The sequence below is a fragment of the Daucus carota genome, chromosome 9, assembly GCF_001625215.2.
Source record: "Daucus carota subsp. sativus chromosome 9, DH1 v3.0, whole genome shotgun sequence".
Lineage (NCBI taxonomy): Eukaryota > Viridiplantae > Streptophyta > Magnoliopsida > Apiales > Apiaceae > Daucus > Daucus carota.
This window is the reverse complement of record NC_030389.2, coordinates 1144762-1159815: the sequence shown is the minus strand read 5'-3', so window position 1 is coordinate 1159815 and position 15054 is coordinate 1144762. Positions and strand designations below refer to the sequence as shown.

Here is a 15054-nt window from a genome sequence, read left to right as displayed (position 1 = left end):
GAATTTCAGTTCCTACCTTCAAAATCACAAAAGAAGCACTTCTGATTTTTTTTTGTCAAAGACTGCACTCTTATAGAAGTAACTTAAAATTTTAAAACAATTCTTGTAGGCAAACCATGTTTCAATTTCTCATTCCATAACTGGGCAGTCATGCAAATTACAGCCGTTGAATAGAGAATTTATTTTCCAGTTCTACTGGCTACTAAAAAAAATATATATGAGGATCATTCATGAACCGAGCCAAGTCCAGTTTTGACCGAATGGAATCGAATTTTAATTTCTCCATACATATCGAGCCGAGCCGAACTTTTTAATGAACAAAAATTATATTCGAGCTCGAGTTGGTTAACTAACGAGTCGAACAAGAGTTTGTTCACAAACAAATATGAGTTGAGCCGAGTTAGAAAAAAAATCTGGTCAGATCGCTACTCAACTATTAAAATTGCAAATAAAATAAAATATTTTATTTTTTGAAATTTTGGTTATTTCACTAATATGTGTGTGTGTTAACATCCATATGATTGGATCGATGAAAAATATTTTAGAAAAAATCAAAACACTAATTTAGGATTAAACACTAGTTAGCGGTACTAGTCTAACCTCCAGTTAATTGTTAAATAGTGAACGAAATAAATTTATTATTTTCCAAATTTTTGGTTAAACCACTAGAATATATAAATGTTGACATTCATACAGTTGGATCGAAGAAAAATACTTTTTGAAATATAGAAACACTTCAGGATTATACACTAGTTAGTTGTACTAGTCAAACTGTCAAACCTCTACTTGAATGTTGACATAACAAACTAAATATTTTTTTTTTAAACTATGGTTATTTCCCTATAACTATATCGTATATATGTTAACATCCATACGGTTGGATCGATGGAAAATATTTTTCATAAAATCGAAACACGAATTCAGAAATAAACACTGATTAGTGGTACTAGTCAAACTGATACTTGATTGATAAAATTAGAAAATGAAATAAAATTATTTTTTTCTCTATCTTTGACTACATCACTAATATATATGTGTGTGTTGAATTCTATACTGTTAAATGATCGATGAAAAATATTTTTAACGAAATTGAAATACTAGTTCCGAGTTAAACATTATTAGCAATATTAGTCAAATATGTGTTTGACTGTTAAAATAGCAATCCAAATAAAATTATTTTCTCTTGAAACTTTGATTACATCACTATACACACACACGCGCGCGTGTTTGACATATATCCGTACACAATATTAAAACAAATTTAGCGTTTACACATTAAAGGGCAAAATCAAATTATTCAAGCGACCATCCAATATCTTGGCCTAGCCCACCTAATGCCCCCACCCAGTCCATTGTCGTATCAGTATGATCTTAGTCTATCTATTATATATCTAATAGAGCAATCTTGTGTAAATTAATTGAAAATGACTTATCTAACATCTGTTTATTATACAAATATTATATATATTAAGGTCACTAAACTCTAAGGAGAATATCACTAAATTCTCCTACAACCCAGCTTGCCTCCACCTTCACTTCCAGCAACTTCATACCGCCACCCCATCTATGTCTGCTGCCAATCCATGTCCACCGCCCCTCCATGTCCGCCGCTGTATCTACAATCAACGAATCCAACCTACCTCCACCTTCTCCTTCTTCATCTTCTCCTCCTCCACCACCTCCACCTGCGCGCGGCACCTTCACCTCCTTTGTCCTCACCTCCATCATCTTCCCCGATTTACTCCAATTTTAAAGACCTAATTCTGTCTATTTATCAACGACTACATAACAGAGCAACTTGTTGAATCTGCTGAAATTGTTGCTCAATTAACCCTTCCATGCCTACCATCTTCATCTCCACCATCTCCGCCACCACCACCAGAATCAAGTAACAGATCTACGAATTTTTCCCGATCTAGGACATTTTCACCAATTTTTGCAACACAGATCACTAAATTCTAAAGAAAATGTCACTAAATTGTACTAACAATATCACGAAACTGAATTGGTTTTAGTTTTTATTTTAAGGGTGATAGGCTCATGATCAAATAGAAACCACTCATAAAATAAAAACTAGAAACCAATAAAAGTTAGTGATATTCTCTGTACAATTTAGTGATATTCTTTTTAGGATTTAGTGATATGTGTTGTAGGAATTAGTGAAAACTTGCAGAAACTGCCCAGAATCTCCAGATATGTTCCAGAAACTGCTCGGAATCTCTAGATCTGTTCATATTATCGATTCAGATGCTGGTGACGGTGGTGGAGGTGAAGGTGGAGATGGAGGAAGGATGATTGTAGCGGAGGTGGGGTTGGAGCGTTGCCAGAATAGTGGCGGCTCAGCCCCATTTTGAGGTTGAGCCGATGTGGAGAAAAAAGTATGAACCGAGGCTGAATGAGGTTGAAGCAGCGACCAAGATGGGGCTGGTGATGATGGAGGTGGAGATTGTGTTGTTAGAGAAATAATGGAGGTGGAGATGGAGGTGGTGGTTATGTAGGGGGCATGCGGCATAGAGGTGGTGGTGGTTATGGAGGAAGCGACGACAGAGGTGGTGGTAGTGGCGGATGTGGAGGTGAGGTTGTGGAAGATGGAGGTGGTGTTGGTGAAGATAAAGGCTCCTTCCTTGTCCACCACCTCCGTCTCCGCCTTCACCTCCATATCTCCACCACTGCAACCACTACCTGAATCGACAACTACAACAGATCCGAAAATTCTGAGTAGTTTCTGGAACATATCTAGAGATTCTGGATAGTTTCTGCAAGTTTTTCCGAATTCATGCAACACAAATCACTAAATCCTAAAGAGAATATCACTGAATTATACTGAGAATATAACTAAACTGAATTGGTTTTTAGTTTTTATGTTAAGTATGGTTTATATTTGATCATGAGCATATATATATATATATATAGAGTCATGCTCCAGTGAGAACCAATCTTATGGTGAGATATGAGATCTAATCTCAGCCACTCATTTAAATACATTATATTCATCTCTCACCATTCATTTAATATTTTAATATTTTATCATTTTCTAATTCAACTACCTATCACCTTCAACCACCGTTGACCACCACCAGCTCCGGCGACCACCACCAGCTCCGGCCGGCAACCACCAGAAAATCACCGCCGACAAACATAAAATCACCACCGTGAAACATAAAATCACCATCGGCAAACTAAAAATCACCGGCAGAAAATTAAAAATCAACGCCAGAAAATTAAAATCACCTCCGTAAAAATTAAAATCACCACAGAAAAATAAGAAATCAACACCAGAAAACAAAAAACACCCCGTAAAAATAAAATTCATCACACCACCACCACCACTATATCGGAAAAACCCCAACTACAAAACAAAATCACTAGCGTAGAAATAAAAATCACCACCAAAAAATGAGAAGTCAACACCATCACCATGTACAAAGCCCCAAATCTGAAAAATCACTAATTACAATCAATGCACCTCAATCTTAAAAATCACCAGCGTCGTTTTGACGCTTCCGGCGACGGCGAAAATGTTGCGGCGTTATGGCCAGATGAGTTAAAGAATCTGAGGATTAAAGAGCTCGAGGAGATTGTGCAAGGACGCGGCGTATCGACTGGTGGAGGAGGGAGACGTGGCTTGGGGCTAGAGATGAGAGAGAGAGAGAGAGGGAGGGAGGGAGGAGCAGATCTGGTGTTGCGGCAGTGGTGGCCGAGGCTGCTGGTGCGTGGTGGTGGTGGCCACGACTGCGAGGACGGGAAGAGATGAAGAGATTGGAGAAGAAAGGAGCGGGGAAGGAGGTTAAGTGGGGCCGAGATGCGGGTGAGGAGTGCGGCCGGTGGTGGGAGGGTGGCCGGCGGTAGGAGTGTGGTGGCGGTGAGAGACAATCGAGAGAGAAAAAGGAGGCAGTGGGTGGGTAGTTGAATGGGTAGGTTATAAAATGTGTGGATGTGATTTAATTTAGAGATAAAGATGTGGGGCTGAGATTAGATCTCATATCTCACATTAGTTGGGGTTCTCATTTGAGCACTTGCCTATATATATATATATATGTATATATATATATATATATATATATGGGTCAGGTTTTACACAGAACCTCTTAATTTTAGAACTTTAGAACCTTCATTAAATGACAATATTTAATTCCATGATTAATGTAAACTTTCCAAAATTATATAATTCAATCATATAACTTATAACCTTGTACTGCTGCAGAATATTTGTTAAAGATTTTCAATACAAATTATTACGTTATACTGCCGCGGAACATATATTAATATAATTAAAAATGATTTTATATACAATATTTTTGTAGGAAAATACGTCATACTACTGCGGAACATATATTAATATAATTAAAAATGATTTTACAAATTGTAGGAAAATACAAATTATGCATATACTGCTGCGGAACATATATTAATATAATAGAAAATGATTTTATAATGCAATACATTTGTGGTAAAATGCAAATTACTACGTCATACTGCTGCAGAACATATATTAATATAATAGAAAACAATTTATAATGCAATATTTTTATAGGAAAATACAAATTACTACGTCATACTGCTGCGGAACATATATTAATATAGTAGAAAATTATTTTATAATGCAATATTTTTGTAGAAAAATACAAATACTGTTATAGCACATAAATATTATACACTAATATGATTTAATAATTATAATGATGCTGTTGTAGAACATAGTAAGTATGTTATCAACTAATATAACAAGCAATTTGATTAGAAGGTAATAATTACATTTTAATATAGCATTTAATGCATTCATTAATTACCTATAATCAAGTAAAAAAATATATTAAATAACTAATATTAAATGCAACATTTGATCATAACCATTGATTTAAAAAATAATCTAATGATTTTATATGAGTTCTAAATTCTAATTTAAAACATGTTCTAATTTGAACCTCACCCATATATATATATATATATATATATATATATATATATATATATATATATATATATATATATATATATATATATATATATATATATATATATATATATATATAAAAGGAAGATCCCAAGAGAACCCAATAATCAAGAGAACCGAGAGAACCATTCTATCTACCGTTGATTACACATCTCAATTCAATCATATCTCATAATCAAATCTTTTATAAATTCTAACATATCTAATGCGTCTGGGGTATTTTTGTACAAACAAAATAAAAGAAATCAATGACAACTTATTATCATATTTATTGAGATTCTTGTTTAATGCTTTAATATCTTTGATTTAATGCTTCTATATCTTCTTAAATTTTTTCAATCGAAATATGAAAGTATGTACAATGCTCCATATTTTTGCAAGAAAGAATTATACATCATACATGGCAGCCCCAGAAAATTATTGAAATCTAGCCGGACAGAACTATTCCTTCGCAAGTAACCAATGTATCCAAACTTATACTTCTCTCCATTTCAAAAATAATTGACCACCTTTAAGTTTCTTCGTTAATTGATCAAATTTTGATCATTTTTTATTAATATAATAAAATTATATATATATATATATATATATATATATATATATATATATATATATATATATATATATATATATATATATATATTCTTGCTAAAATTTGGCGGAAAAGTCAAAAATTGTAGCAATACTTTGTAAGAGCATCTCCAGCAGCTTAGTTATATGATGTCCTAAACTATTATTACAAGGAATATGGCATAAAACACAACTTCAGCAAAATCCTAGCAGTTCCTTAAAAAGTTAGGATGTCCACTTCATTCCTCATTTTTAAGGATTGTGAAACCACTCGTCATACTATTTTAAACAATAAAATATACAATTCTCCCCTTTTTCCCACTCTTTCTCTCTCATACTTACAAGTTAAATATAATGTTATAATAATAATAGTACAAATAGGGAATGCTGTTGGAGTTCTCATTCAATAAAATTTAGTAATCTCTTAAAAATTGCATATTTTATTATATATTTAGGGAACATGTTAGGACTCTGATTGAGATACTCTAAAAGCAAGTCCAATGCAAGATTCAAAATAGTTATAGCTATTGTTATAATTTAGCACTAAAAAGTGTTTTTTATTGTTAAAATAGAACTTCAACTCAACTCCAATGCTAGATGCATTTTGCATCCAAATAATTCCAAATTTAAGTAACTTTTGTCCGTCTCTCCTAAATTTTATTTAAAGTTCACCATTATACATACCAAATATAATTAGTTGATGATGTGGCATGAATGCATAAATGCATCCTTAGTTTCAAATTTTGAACCAAAAATGCATATATGTATATTTGCATTCAAATATAGAACTCCATTGAAGTTGAGATTTTTAGCATTTGATTTCAAATTATAGAAATGGCACCACTTATAACATTGCATTGGACTTGCTCTAAGGAGGAAGTATTCTATGTTGATACTGTAAATATTTGTTACAGTTAGCATGCCACATTAATAATAGATTAAAACTGATGACGATGTTTAATTAAATTCAGTGTATGATAATATGTTTTTTCTATGTTGTTATAATTTTGTTTTTCAAAATTATTGTTTTGATTTCGAAATTATTGGAAGAAAATTTTCAAATTGTCAATATTAAAAATTAAAAATAACTACTTTCTCTATTTTTTTTGAATTTTCAAATTTTAAATATAAAAAAACCTGAAGAAAGTTAAAAGATAATATTGAAATATATTTACTTAAACAAAGTTTATGAATTGCAGTAATGATAATATAGAATGATCAGAACTATTTTTTATATTTCAAATTTATTTGACAAAAGCTTTTAATGAATTGATCACTCAAAAAAAAAAGGGAAATCTACAAAACTACCTACCTTTTCTTTTATTGTTTTCAAAAATACTACCTTCCAGAATTCTTTTTAAAAATACCTTTTCATAAAAAGTTTTTTCAAAAATACTGTTTGCAACTTTTGCAACCTCATTTGCAACTACAGGCGGCGCCAGCCGTGTTGCAACCTCTTTTGCAACTTCATATGCAGCTGAATTCCTGATTTCAAGTTCCAGTTTTCAAATGTCATTTTCGACCTCATTTTCGGAATCGATATATATATATATATATATATATATATATACAACTTTTGCAACCTCATTTACAACTATATATAGTTTTCAGTTGCATTTAGTTGCAACTGAGGTTGCAAATGAAGTTGCAACTGCAGTTGCAACTTCATTTGCAACCTCATTTGCAACTTTTGCAACTTACAGTTTTCAGTTGAACTAGTTGCAATTGCAGTTGCAACAGTTGCAACTTTCCATTTTTATTTGCAACTTTTGCAACTTCATTTGCAACTTTTGCAAACTCATTTGCAACTTTTACGGCTGCGCCGCCCAAGGTTGCAAATGAGGTTGCAAATCGTATTTTTGAAAAAAAAAATTTATGAAAAGGTATTTTTAAAAACAATGAAAAAGATGGTAGTATTTTTAAAAAAATAATTTTACAGATGGGTATTTTTAAAAAGATCCCAAAAAAAAATCATGCCGTAAATATTAAAAAAAAATATTAAAAATAATATTTACTATTTTATTTTAAATTGTATGCGAGTTTAATTTATTCAAATTTGATTATATTCTCAAATTTCATATTATATTATAGAAGGATCTACTAAAAAATTATGAACACGTAAAATTATGAGATTTATTAATATAATGATCAAAATTTGTAATATATTATTTTAAATAATCTATACATAATATGACATAATAAAATATTCATTTTTATTTATAAATATATATACAAAAATCTTCAGCTTTTTCTATCAACTTGAAGGGGGATAATACATATTATCATACTTTTCCCCTGTTCAGTTACATTTTGCTTGACCAGAAACCTCAAATAAAGCTGTAAACCATGAATAGATTACTATAACTGTCTTTTCCATTACTTCTCAACCTCAACAGATTATGCACTCATTCAAAGCAAAAGAGTTTTACCAGAATCAATCATCCAAGCTAAGTCTATGCTATCTTATTATTTAAAGGAACCTACTAATAGTATTAGTAGGTTTTGATGTTCTTTTGACACTATTCTTCTTCTTCTTCACATACTTGGCAGTCTTAGTTTTGCGAGCCTCTCTTTTTTCTTCTTTCACTTTCTTCTTGTTCTCTTTTCTCGCTGCTTTTTTATCTGCAGGGAGTGTTCTCTGTGTACCTTCCTTCATAGTATCGTATGGATTTACTCCTGAATCACTAGAATCATCATCACCCCCTACCTCATTTTCGCCTGTTCTGGATTCTGTTCTACGGTTGTTTGTGTGTTCAATAAGGAAGCCACTTGTGATCAATTCCTCTTGGCCACTTCTGACTCTTGGAATGTCAGACTGAAAAAGACATAAGATGACTTCTAAGATTTTCAAATTTTAAAGTCGCAGGCAAATATTATGATTTATGGGCTTAAAGCATGATATAGAGCATCGAACCTCTTCTATATAGCAACCCACAGATTCATCGGGAATAGATGAATCTACTACAAAATTGAACAGGTATGATATGGCTATAACTTCCACACCATTCTTTTTGAAAAAACCCTGCGCAACACCATTTGGTTGACAACATCATTCTTAATTTAAGATAAAATCTAAGGAAACAGTAGGTGTATAAATGTAACCCACACCGACTTACAGACACATGAATGCAATCCCAGTATAACAAGTCCAGGGAAAGAGGATCGTCAAGGTCCACAGATCGAGAAACATCAGTAATGTGCAAGTCACCCTGCAGATTCAGAAGGAAAGGATAGATAGGTGCTTGATCATAAAGAAGAAAAGTCCATTCAATGCAAAGATAGGCTATTGGACTCACCTCGTGGTAGAGTATATTATACTCGCTTAAGTCTCCATGCACAAGTTTGCACTTTTGGTATAAATTTCGCATCACTATAATCATCTGCTCATTCATAAAGAATGCAAATTGAAGTTTTAAATAACCTTAACAACAAAAAACAATTAAAGTCAACTACACTTGGGTTTGTCATTTACTGTTGACCAAAATTGTTTCTGCAATTTTAAAAGATGTAGACACACCTGTATATAACATTCACGCATCTTGTCTACAGATAGATTTGCATCCTTCAGACAAGGAGCAGGCGACCCTGATTTTCCTGTAAGAAATTTTATATAAGCTTAATTTCCAAAAAAAAAACTCTAGAAATTTTCAAGTGACAAGATAAATGCATCCAGTGGTATTTATATACAAATAAGCTGAAGAATCACCAACATAAGTAAAGGTCTCTATGTGGTCACTTCCATTAATCGAAGGGGAAAAAAAAAAGCTTACTACTAAAGACTTAAAACATCATTAGTTCAAATGAAGAGGATTCAGAGAGAAGAAGACATACCTATGAATTCCATGACTACGACATGAAGCCTCAAAACTATTGGAGTGGGGCACCTGATCCCTGCTGCCTTTAGCCTGAACTCAGAAAATAAAGAGCTTTAACAGTCAACATCACAACCTTATCCGCAATCAAATTAAATAAGAAACATTTTCTCTTTCTTTTTCTATGATATATGTAGCATTTTGCCTCACTGTTACGATTCTCAGAGATCAAGTCTGTCGGCAGTAGCTCAATATTTTCAGTCAAGGAGATGATGGAAAACTAAGTACATCTACGTTTCTTAGGTTAAAGAGAGAGAATCTGTCCAGCAACCACAAAGCAGCATATAGGACACGGAATATACAAAAAGAGACTCGAGGGTTAGATTACCTCATAAGGTTCTTCATTTCATTTTCTGCCCAAGTCTTAACTATTTTTCTGGAATTGCTCTTAAAGTTCCCACGCCTAGAACGATAATGCCCTTGTGTATTATGATCCCTATCCCTGAAGTGACAAGATAAAAAAAAAACCATCATCATCATACTAAGTAAAAACACTCTTCTATAAATCAACAAGAATGTTGCAACTTGCAAGTAGACAGATAACAATAAATGGGCTAATCTTCAGTTTGAAAAACCAAACAAATCTTCAAATTAAAAGAAAATGGTAAATGGACTATGACTTGTATATAAGTTAAATCGCATACATATCACTGGGAAATTAATCATAATTAGTAAAAACAAGCTAAAAATACAAGTGGACTTACTTGAATACTTTAACCGCAAATTCTTGACCATCATGTTTCGTGGCATGATAAACACTCGCCTGTCAATATAAAAGGGAAAGGAGTCACAAATTTTTAAACCAGGACAACAAAAAATATCATTGGGCGAGTAAAAAAAGAGTGTGTAATTTTGAATAGTTCATGAAACATACTTGTTTCCCGGCGAAAATGCAGGCATTTAAGTCATCAAATATAGCATGATTCAGCAATTTGAACACCACCATACGAGTTGTTTGATCAATTGCCTGTTAATTACATAACAACATTAAGTTTCAGATGATCACAAAACAGATTAATTCATATTTTCCTAATATCACAAAACAGAGTATAAAAAATTAGATCCGTACCTGAGGTAGAAGATGGGCAGCAAATTTCTGGTTTCGATTAGATATGGGTTGAAAAGTTGTTGATGACAAGGATGATCGATTAGGTTTAGTAGAATACAAATGAATAACTCCATCGTCTTTCATACAATCTAAGCGATCTAAAGCTTCTCCGATTTCAATATCGATTTCTTCCCACTCCATCGTTAGGGTTTCTTCGGAAATTAGGGATTCTTCGGCGGGTGTCAAGCACTTGTGTCTCAATAGAACTACTTAAAAGGAGTTTTTTTTGGCCTTAGTTAAAAAGAAGAGTAAAATGCAAAACGGGTACCCGTACTTTGACCATTATGTAATTTGTGTACCTGCAGTTTTAAAAAAGCAATTTTTTGTACTGCTGTTAGTTTTAGACTTTACATCGTAAGAGTATTAAAGTAATTGCAGCAGCCACACAAAAAACCCCCCAACGGGCTGATCCATGTAACCGTTAGCACTGCTTAAATCCCTAAAAACTGCAGTTTGAGGTTGAGCTTGAAGAGTATGGAGAGAAGAGGAATTCAAAAATGCGATTGTGGTGAATGGGTTGTTCAACGAGTTGCTTGGACCGAGCTTAATGCTGAGCGAAGATTCTTTGGCTGAATGGTAGGAGTCGTTATAACTACTTCTGTTGGTTTGATCCTCCTGTTTGTGACAATGCACGTGGAATTATTTCTGGCTTGCTGTGTCGCATTAAGGAGCATGAAGATGAGATTGATCGTTTGAAGGCGGTGCACATGAATGAACTGCAGGCAGTGAAGAGAAGAAGCAAATGGTTCAAATTTATTGTGTTTGTTGTTGTGTTCATCTTTACTTATTTAATGTTGTAGTTCTGTTAGATGTTGTAAGAATGTTGTAGTTATTTTGCTATTATGAGATCATGTAATGACATTTTCATGGAGCTATATATAAGATCATTCTCATGGAATTAATATCATTAAAAGCATTACAAGATAAGTGGATAGATAGATGGATAAACAACTGATTAAACACATTTAAAACGAACTTGAAAACACCCCTGCCAGCCCCAACCACCCCCACATCTCAGCTGCAATAACACCCCTGATAGCACTTGGATATAAATTTAAAACCATGGATACATTTAAATGAAATTACAATGTGAATATATACTAATACAAACTAGGATAGTCTGCAAAAGTATTTTCCTACACCTTTTCTAGCTATTACAAATATAGAATTTGTTGGACTTGAGAGTACATTTGGCAACTTGAAATTCTTGTTGCTTTGCAAGAAATTTTAGTTTAGCTTCCAAAACTGGTGCAACACCTTTCATATCAACTCATGTGCTTTTTGTCCTTTACTTGACTTGTAGCTGTCAATTGGTAGTCATCAACTACTAGAATGATTCAGACATTGATAACACTTTTAATTACCGATTGATAGCTCTCCTTGATTAGCCATTAATGGAATTGATGTAGCGATTGCTATTATGTTTATTTAGCCATTATTGCTTCTTGACTAGCGATCGATCTTCACTTCACCTGAATAGATAACATTGACTTCAAATATTTACAATTATGTCACCCTATCTACTTATCCATTGATAGATCAACTACTAATCTAAAATCTCATAATATTAACTTATCAATTGCTAAGGTACTCCAGCTTTGTTACAACACCACATCAGTCGTTGATGAGTAAACTGATCAACTGCTACTTCATAAGAATGCTAGTCGTTGATCAACTATAAAAGATATTATTCAAACTACAAAATTGAAATTGCTTTGTATCATCAAGCATCACACATTCCTAACAAGTTTGTCTTAATAAATCATAGGTCCATTTATATGTATTTTTAATATTAATATATATGATTAATAGTAGTTTTATCTTTTTTTATATTTTAACTAATTATAAATTATATTTAAAAGAATAATAATAAAGTTTTGTCTTATAGTACATCACAAGTATTTGTAGTCCTTAAAATTATTTGAAACTTATTAGTGATGTAAAGAGTAAAAGACCTCCATGTGTTCCTAGTTAAAGGAAGAGAGTATTTTAATATTGGATTATTTTTATTCTTTAAGTAAGGTAATCTAGGGATAACAAAAAAACATAACCGACATTTTGTACTACAAATTATATCCATGTTAACTTATTATAGTATAGTAGAGATAATATTATATTTAAATTACAATTTGAGAAAAAGAAAAAAAATAGAGAGACGAGATGGGTAAAAGAGGAGTGAATTTTTACTATTGATAGAAACGATTAAAAATGAGGCGTCCGGTGAATGTTCTAGTATTTTAAGAGCAAGTCCAACAATATTTTAGAAGATACCTTATAAATATAATGAAATATAGTATTACGGTGATTCAAGACAATATTTTTGTATATCAACTACAATATGTCCTACATTTGTGCCTTATTTATATAAAATATCTTAAATTTTAGTTTAGGACACTTTGGACTTGCTTTTGGCACAATACATATATTTTAGAAAATTTATTACGAACTACCGCCATTGTGACTCGAGATTATGAGCCCATTTGGCTGAGTCTATCACTTATGACTTAACATTAGGGGTGAGTACGGTACGGGTAAAGCCGGGGTTCCCGAGATCTCCAGAACCATCCCAATTTCCGGATATTCAAAATATTGAGAACCAAAATTGTACCATTATTATAAATATCCGTATTGTATTGTTCCAAATTTTCGGGACAAGATGGGACGGAATTTCAGGTATTCGATACTCTTAATAAAATGACATTAAAAAAAGTAAATATCAGAAAAGTAAATAAATCTAAAAAATAAAATTCCAAGTCATACTTGGTAAATAAAGAAGCAGAATTTCAATTGCATGATATATATTATATCACAAAAATGACTAAAATCACAAATATTGTGCTAGTACATCATATTTGTGAAATTTGATATTAGTTATTAAACACAAAATTAAAAAGAAAACAATATGTATATCAAACTATGTCATAATATATGATATATATTATTATATTATATATGATATATATATATATATATAATATGTCATAATATATGATATATATTATTAATATTATATTATATATATCTCATATATTTTTTATATATCACTCAAAATTTCAGTTATTCGGTTTGGTACAGTTCGGTATAGTTCAATACAGTTCGGTACAATTCTCGGTACAGTTCTTATGTATAAACCAGAACCATCCCATATTTTAAAATTCGGTACAGTTCAATACAGATATAGTCAAAAGTCAACGGGATTTCAATTTTTCGGAACTTTCGATTCGGTTATTTGGTACGGTACGGGAATCTCCAAGACCCATGCTCAGCCCTACTTAACATCACTTATAACTTAATATAATTATATGAGTAATTGAGAGTTTAAATTGTCTGTTTAGTAATTTTGGCTTATTACTAACCTATGAGTTATTAAAAATATAATAATAAAAATAAAAATAAAAGTGATTTATAAGTAACTTATGACTTATTGGTAATTTTTATCGAAAAAAATTCGGTAGTTTGAAAAAAATACTTCAAACCAACTTCTAAATTCAAGTCAGTTTCTGGCTTAGTTTGACTTCAAGCCTACTTCAAACTTATATTTTTCAGCTTAAAATTTAAAAAAAAAAACTGGATTTAAACTCTCACAAACAGGCTCTATGTTTCATCAATTTTTTGAAATTATACGACCCCAGTTTACATTGGGTGACGGCCCTAGGAGTCACTATTTTTAGTGAAATGGCCCTGAAAGTCACGATTCAAAATAATGGTCCTGACTGGCACTTCAAAACGGCACTTCAAAACGGCACTTCAACTGACGTTTTCAGCAAAACGTCATTTCGGTTGGCGTTTAATTGGGCTGGGCCTTTAAAACGTGAATGAAGATAACGTTTCATCTCTGAAACGTGAGTTAAAGCCACGTTAGTTTTACTCAAAACGTGGGTTCATCCCACGTTGAGAGTGTGATTTTTTTTTTTTTTAATTTGGTTTAATTTCAATCATAAATAAATCATTCTAAAACCCAAATATGAACCCTAAAATATTAAAAACTAGTAATCTATATTTTTAAGATTAATCTTTTTTAATTTAATATACAATACGAATTAATCATTCTGCAAGCCAAACCTAAACCCTAAATGTCAACGATTGTAAATTTATTTATTCCGCTGGCGTCTCGGCTTCAGGGCCTTCGGCCCTTCAGCCTCGCATTAATTAGGGTTTAGGCTCGAGGGTGTAGGGCCGGTAATTAGGGTTTAGGCTCGAGGGAGTAGGGCCTACCGGCCCTACACCCTCAATCCTAAACCCTAACATTCGGCCAATTAATTTACAATACAAATTAATCATTCTGCAACCCAAACCTAAACCCTAAATGTTAACGATTGTAAATTTATTTATTCCACCGGCTTTAACATGGATCATTAAAATTATTTTTTAAAAAGAAAAAAGGAAAAAAATTTCAAAAGTTAGTCCAACGCAAGTTGAACTTGCGTTTTGATGGTTGTTTGACAATGGGGCCGTTTGGGTTAGCTTAAAAGAAGTGACTTCTTACTTAAATTAAAGAAGTGGAGTAGAAGTGAGAAGTAAATAAGTGAATAAAGTGTTTGGAAAAGAAG

At 32.3% G+C, this 15054-nt stretch overlaps 1 protein-coding gene across 1 annotated transcript; it reads right to left on the bottom strand.

Moving 5' to 3' along the window:
* Window positions 1-7720: 7720 nt before the first annotated feature.
* Window positions 7721-10754, bottom strand: LOC108200729 (uncharacterized). Its single transcript, XM_017368975.2, has 10 exons — window positions 10466-10754; window positions 10271-10363; window positions 10101-10159; window positions 9725-9838; window positions 9356-9429; window positions 9042-9118; window positions 8821-8904; window positions 8641-8733; window positions 8439-8546; window positions 7721-8339 (listed from the first exon to the last, which is right to left on the bottom strand). Exons 1-10 carry the CDS (start codon window positions 10643-10645, stop codon window positions 7995-7997), a joined length of 1227 nt encoding a protein of 408 aa, XP_017224464.2. The 5' UTR covers window positions 10646-10754; the 3' UTR covers window positions 7721-7994.
* Window positions 10755-15054: the final 4300 nt, after the last annotated feature.

Bases quoted from the DNA above. Each gene is read 5' to 3' on its own strand.
- LOC108200729 (XM_017368975.2), bottom strand. From the start codon at position 10,645: ATGGAGTGGGAAGAAATCGATATTGAAATCGGAGAAGCTTTAGATCGC. The intron at 9,119-9,355 runs GTATGTCTTCTT...AATTTCTTACAG, and splicing joins CGTAGTCATGGAATTCATAG to GAAAATCAGGGTCGCCTGCT. The intron at 8,905-9,041 runs GTGTGTCTACAT...ATGAATGAGCAG, and splicing joins TGCGTGAATGTTATATACAG to ATGATTATAGTGATGCGAAA.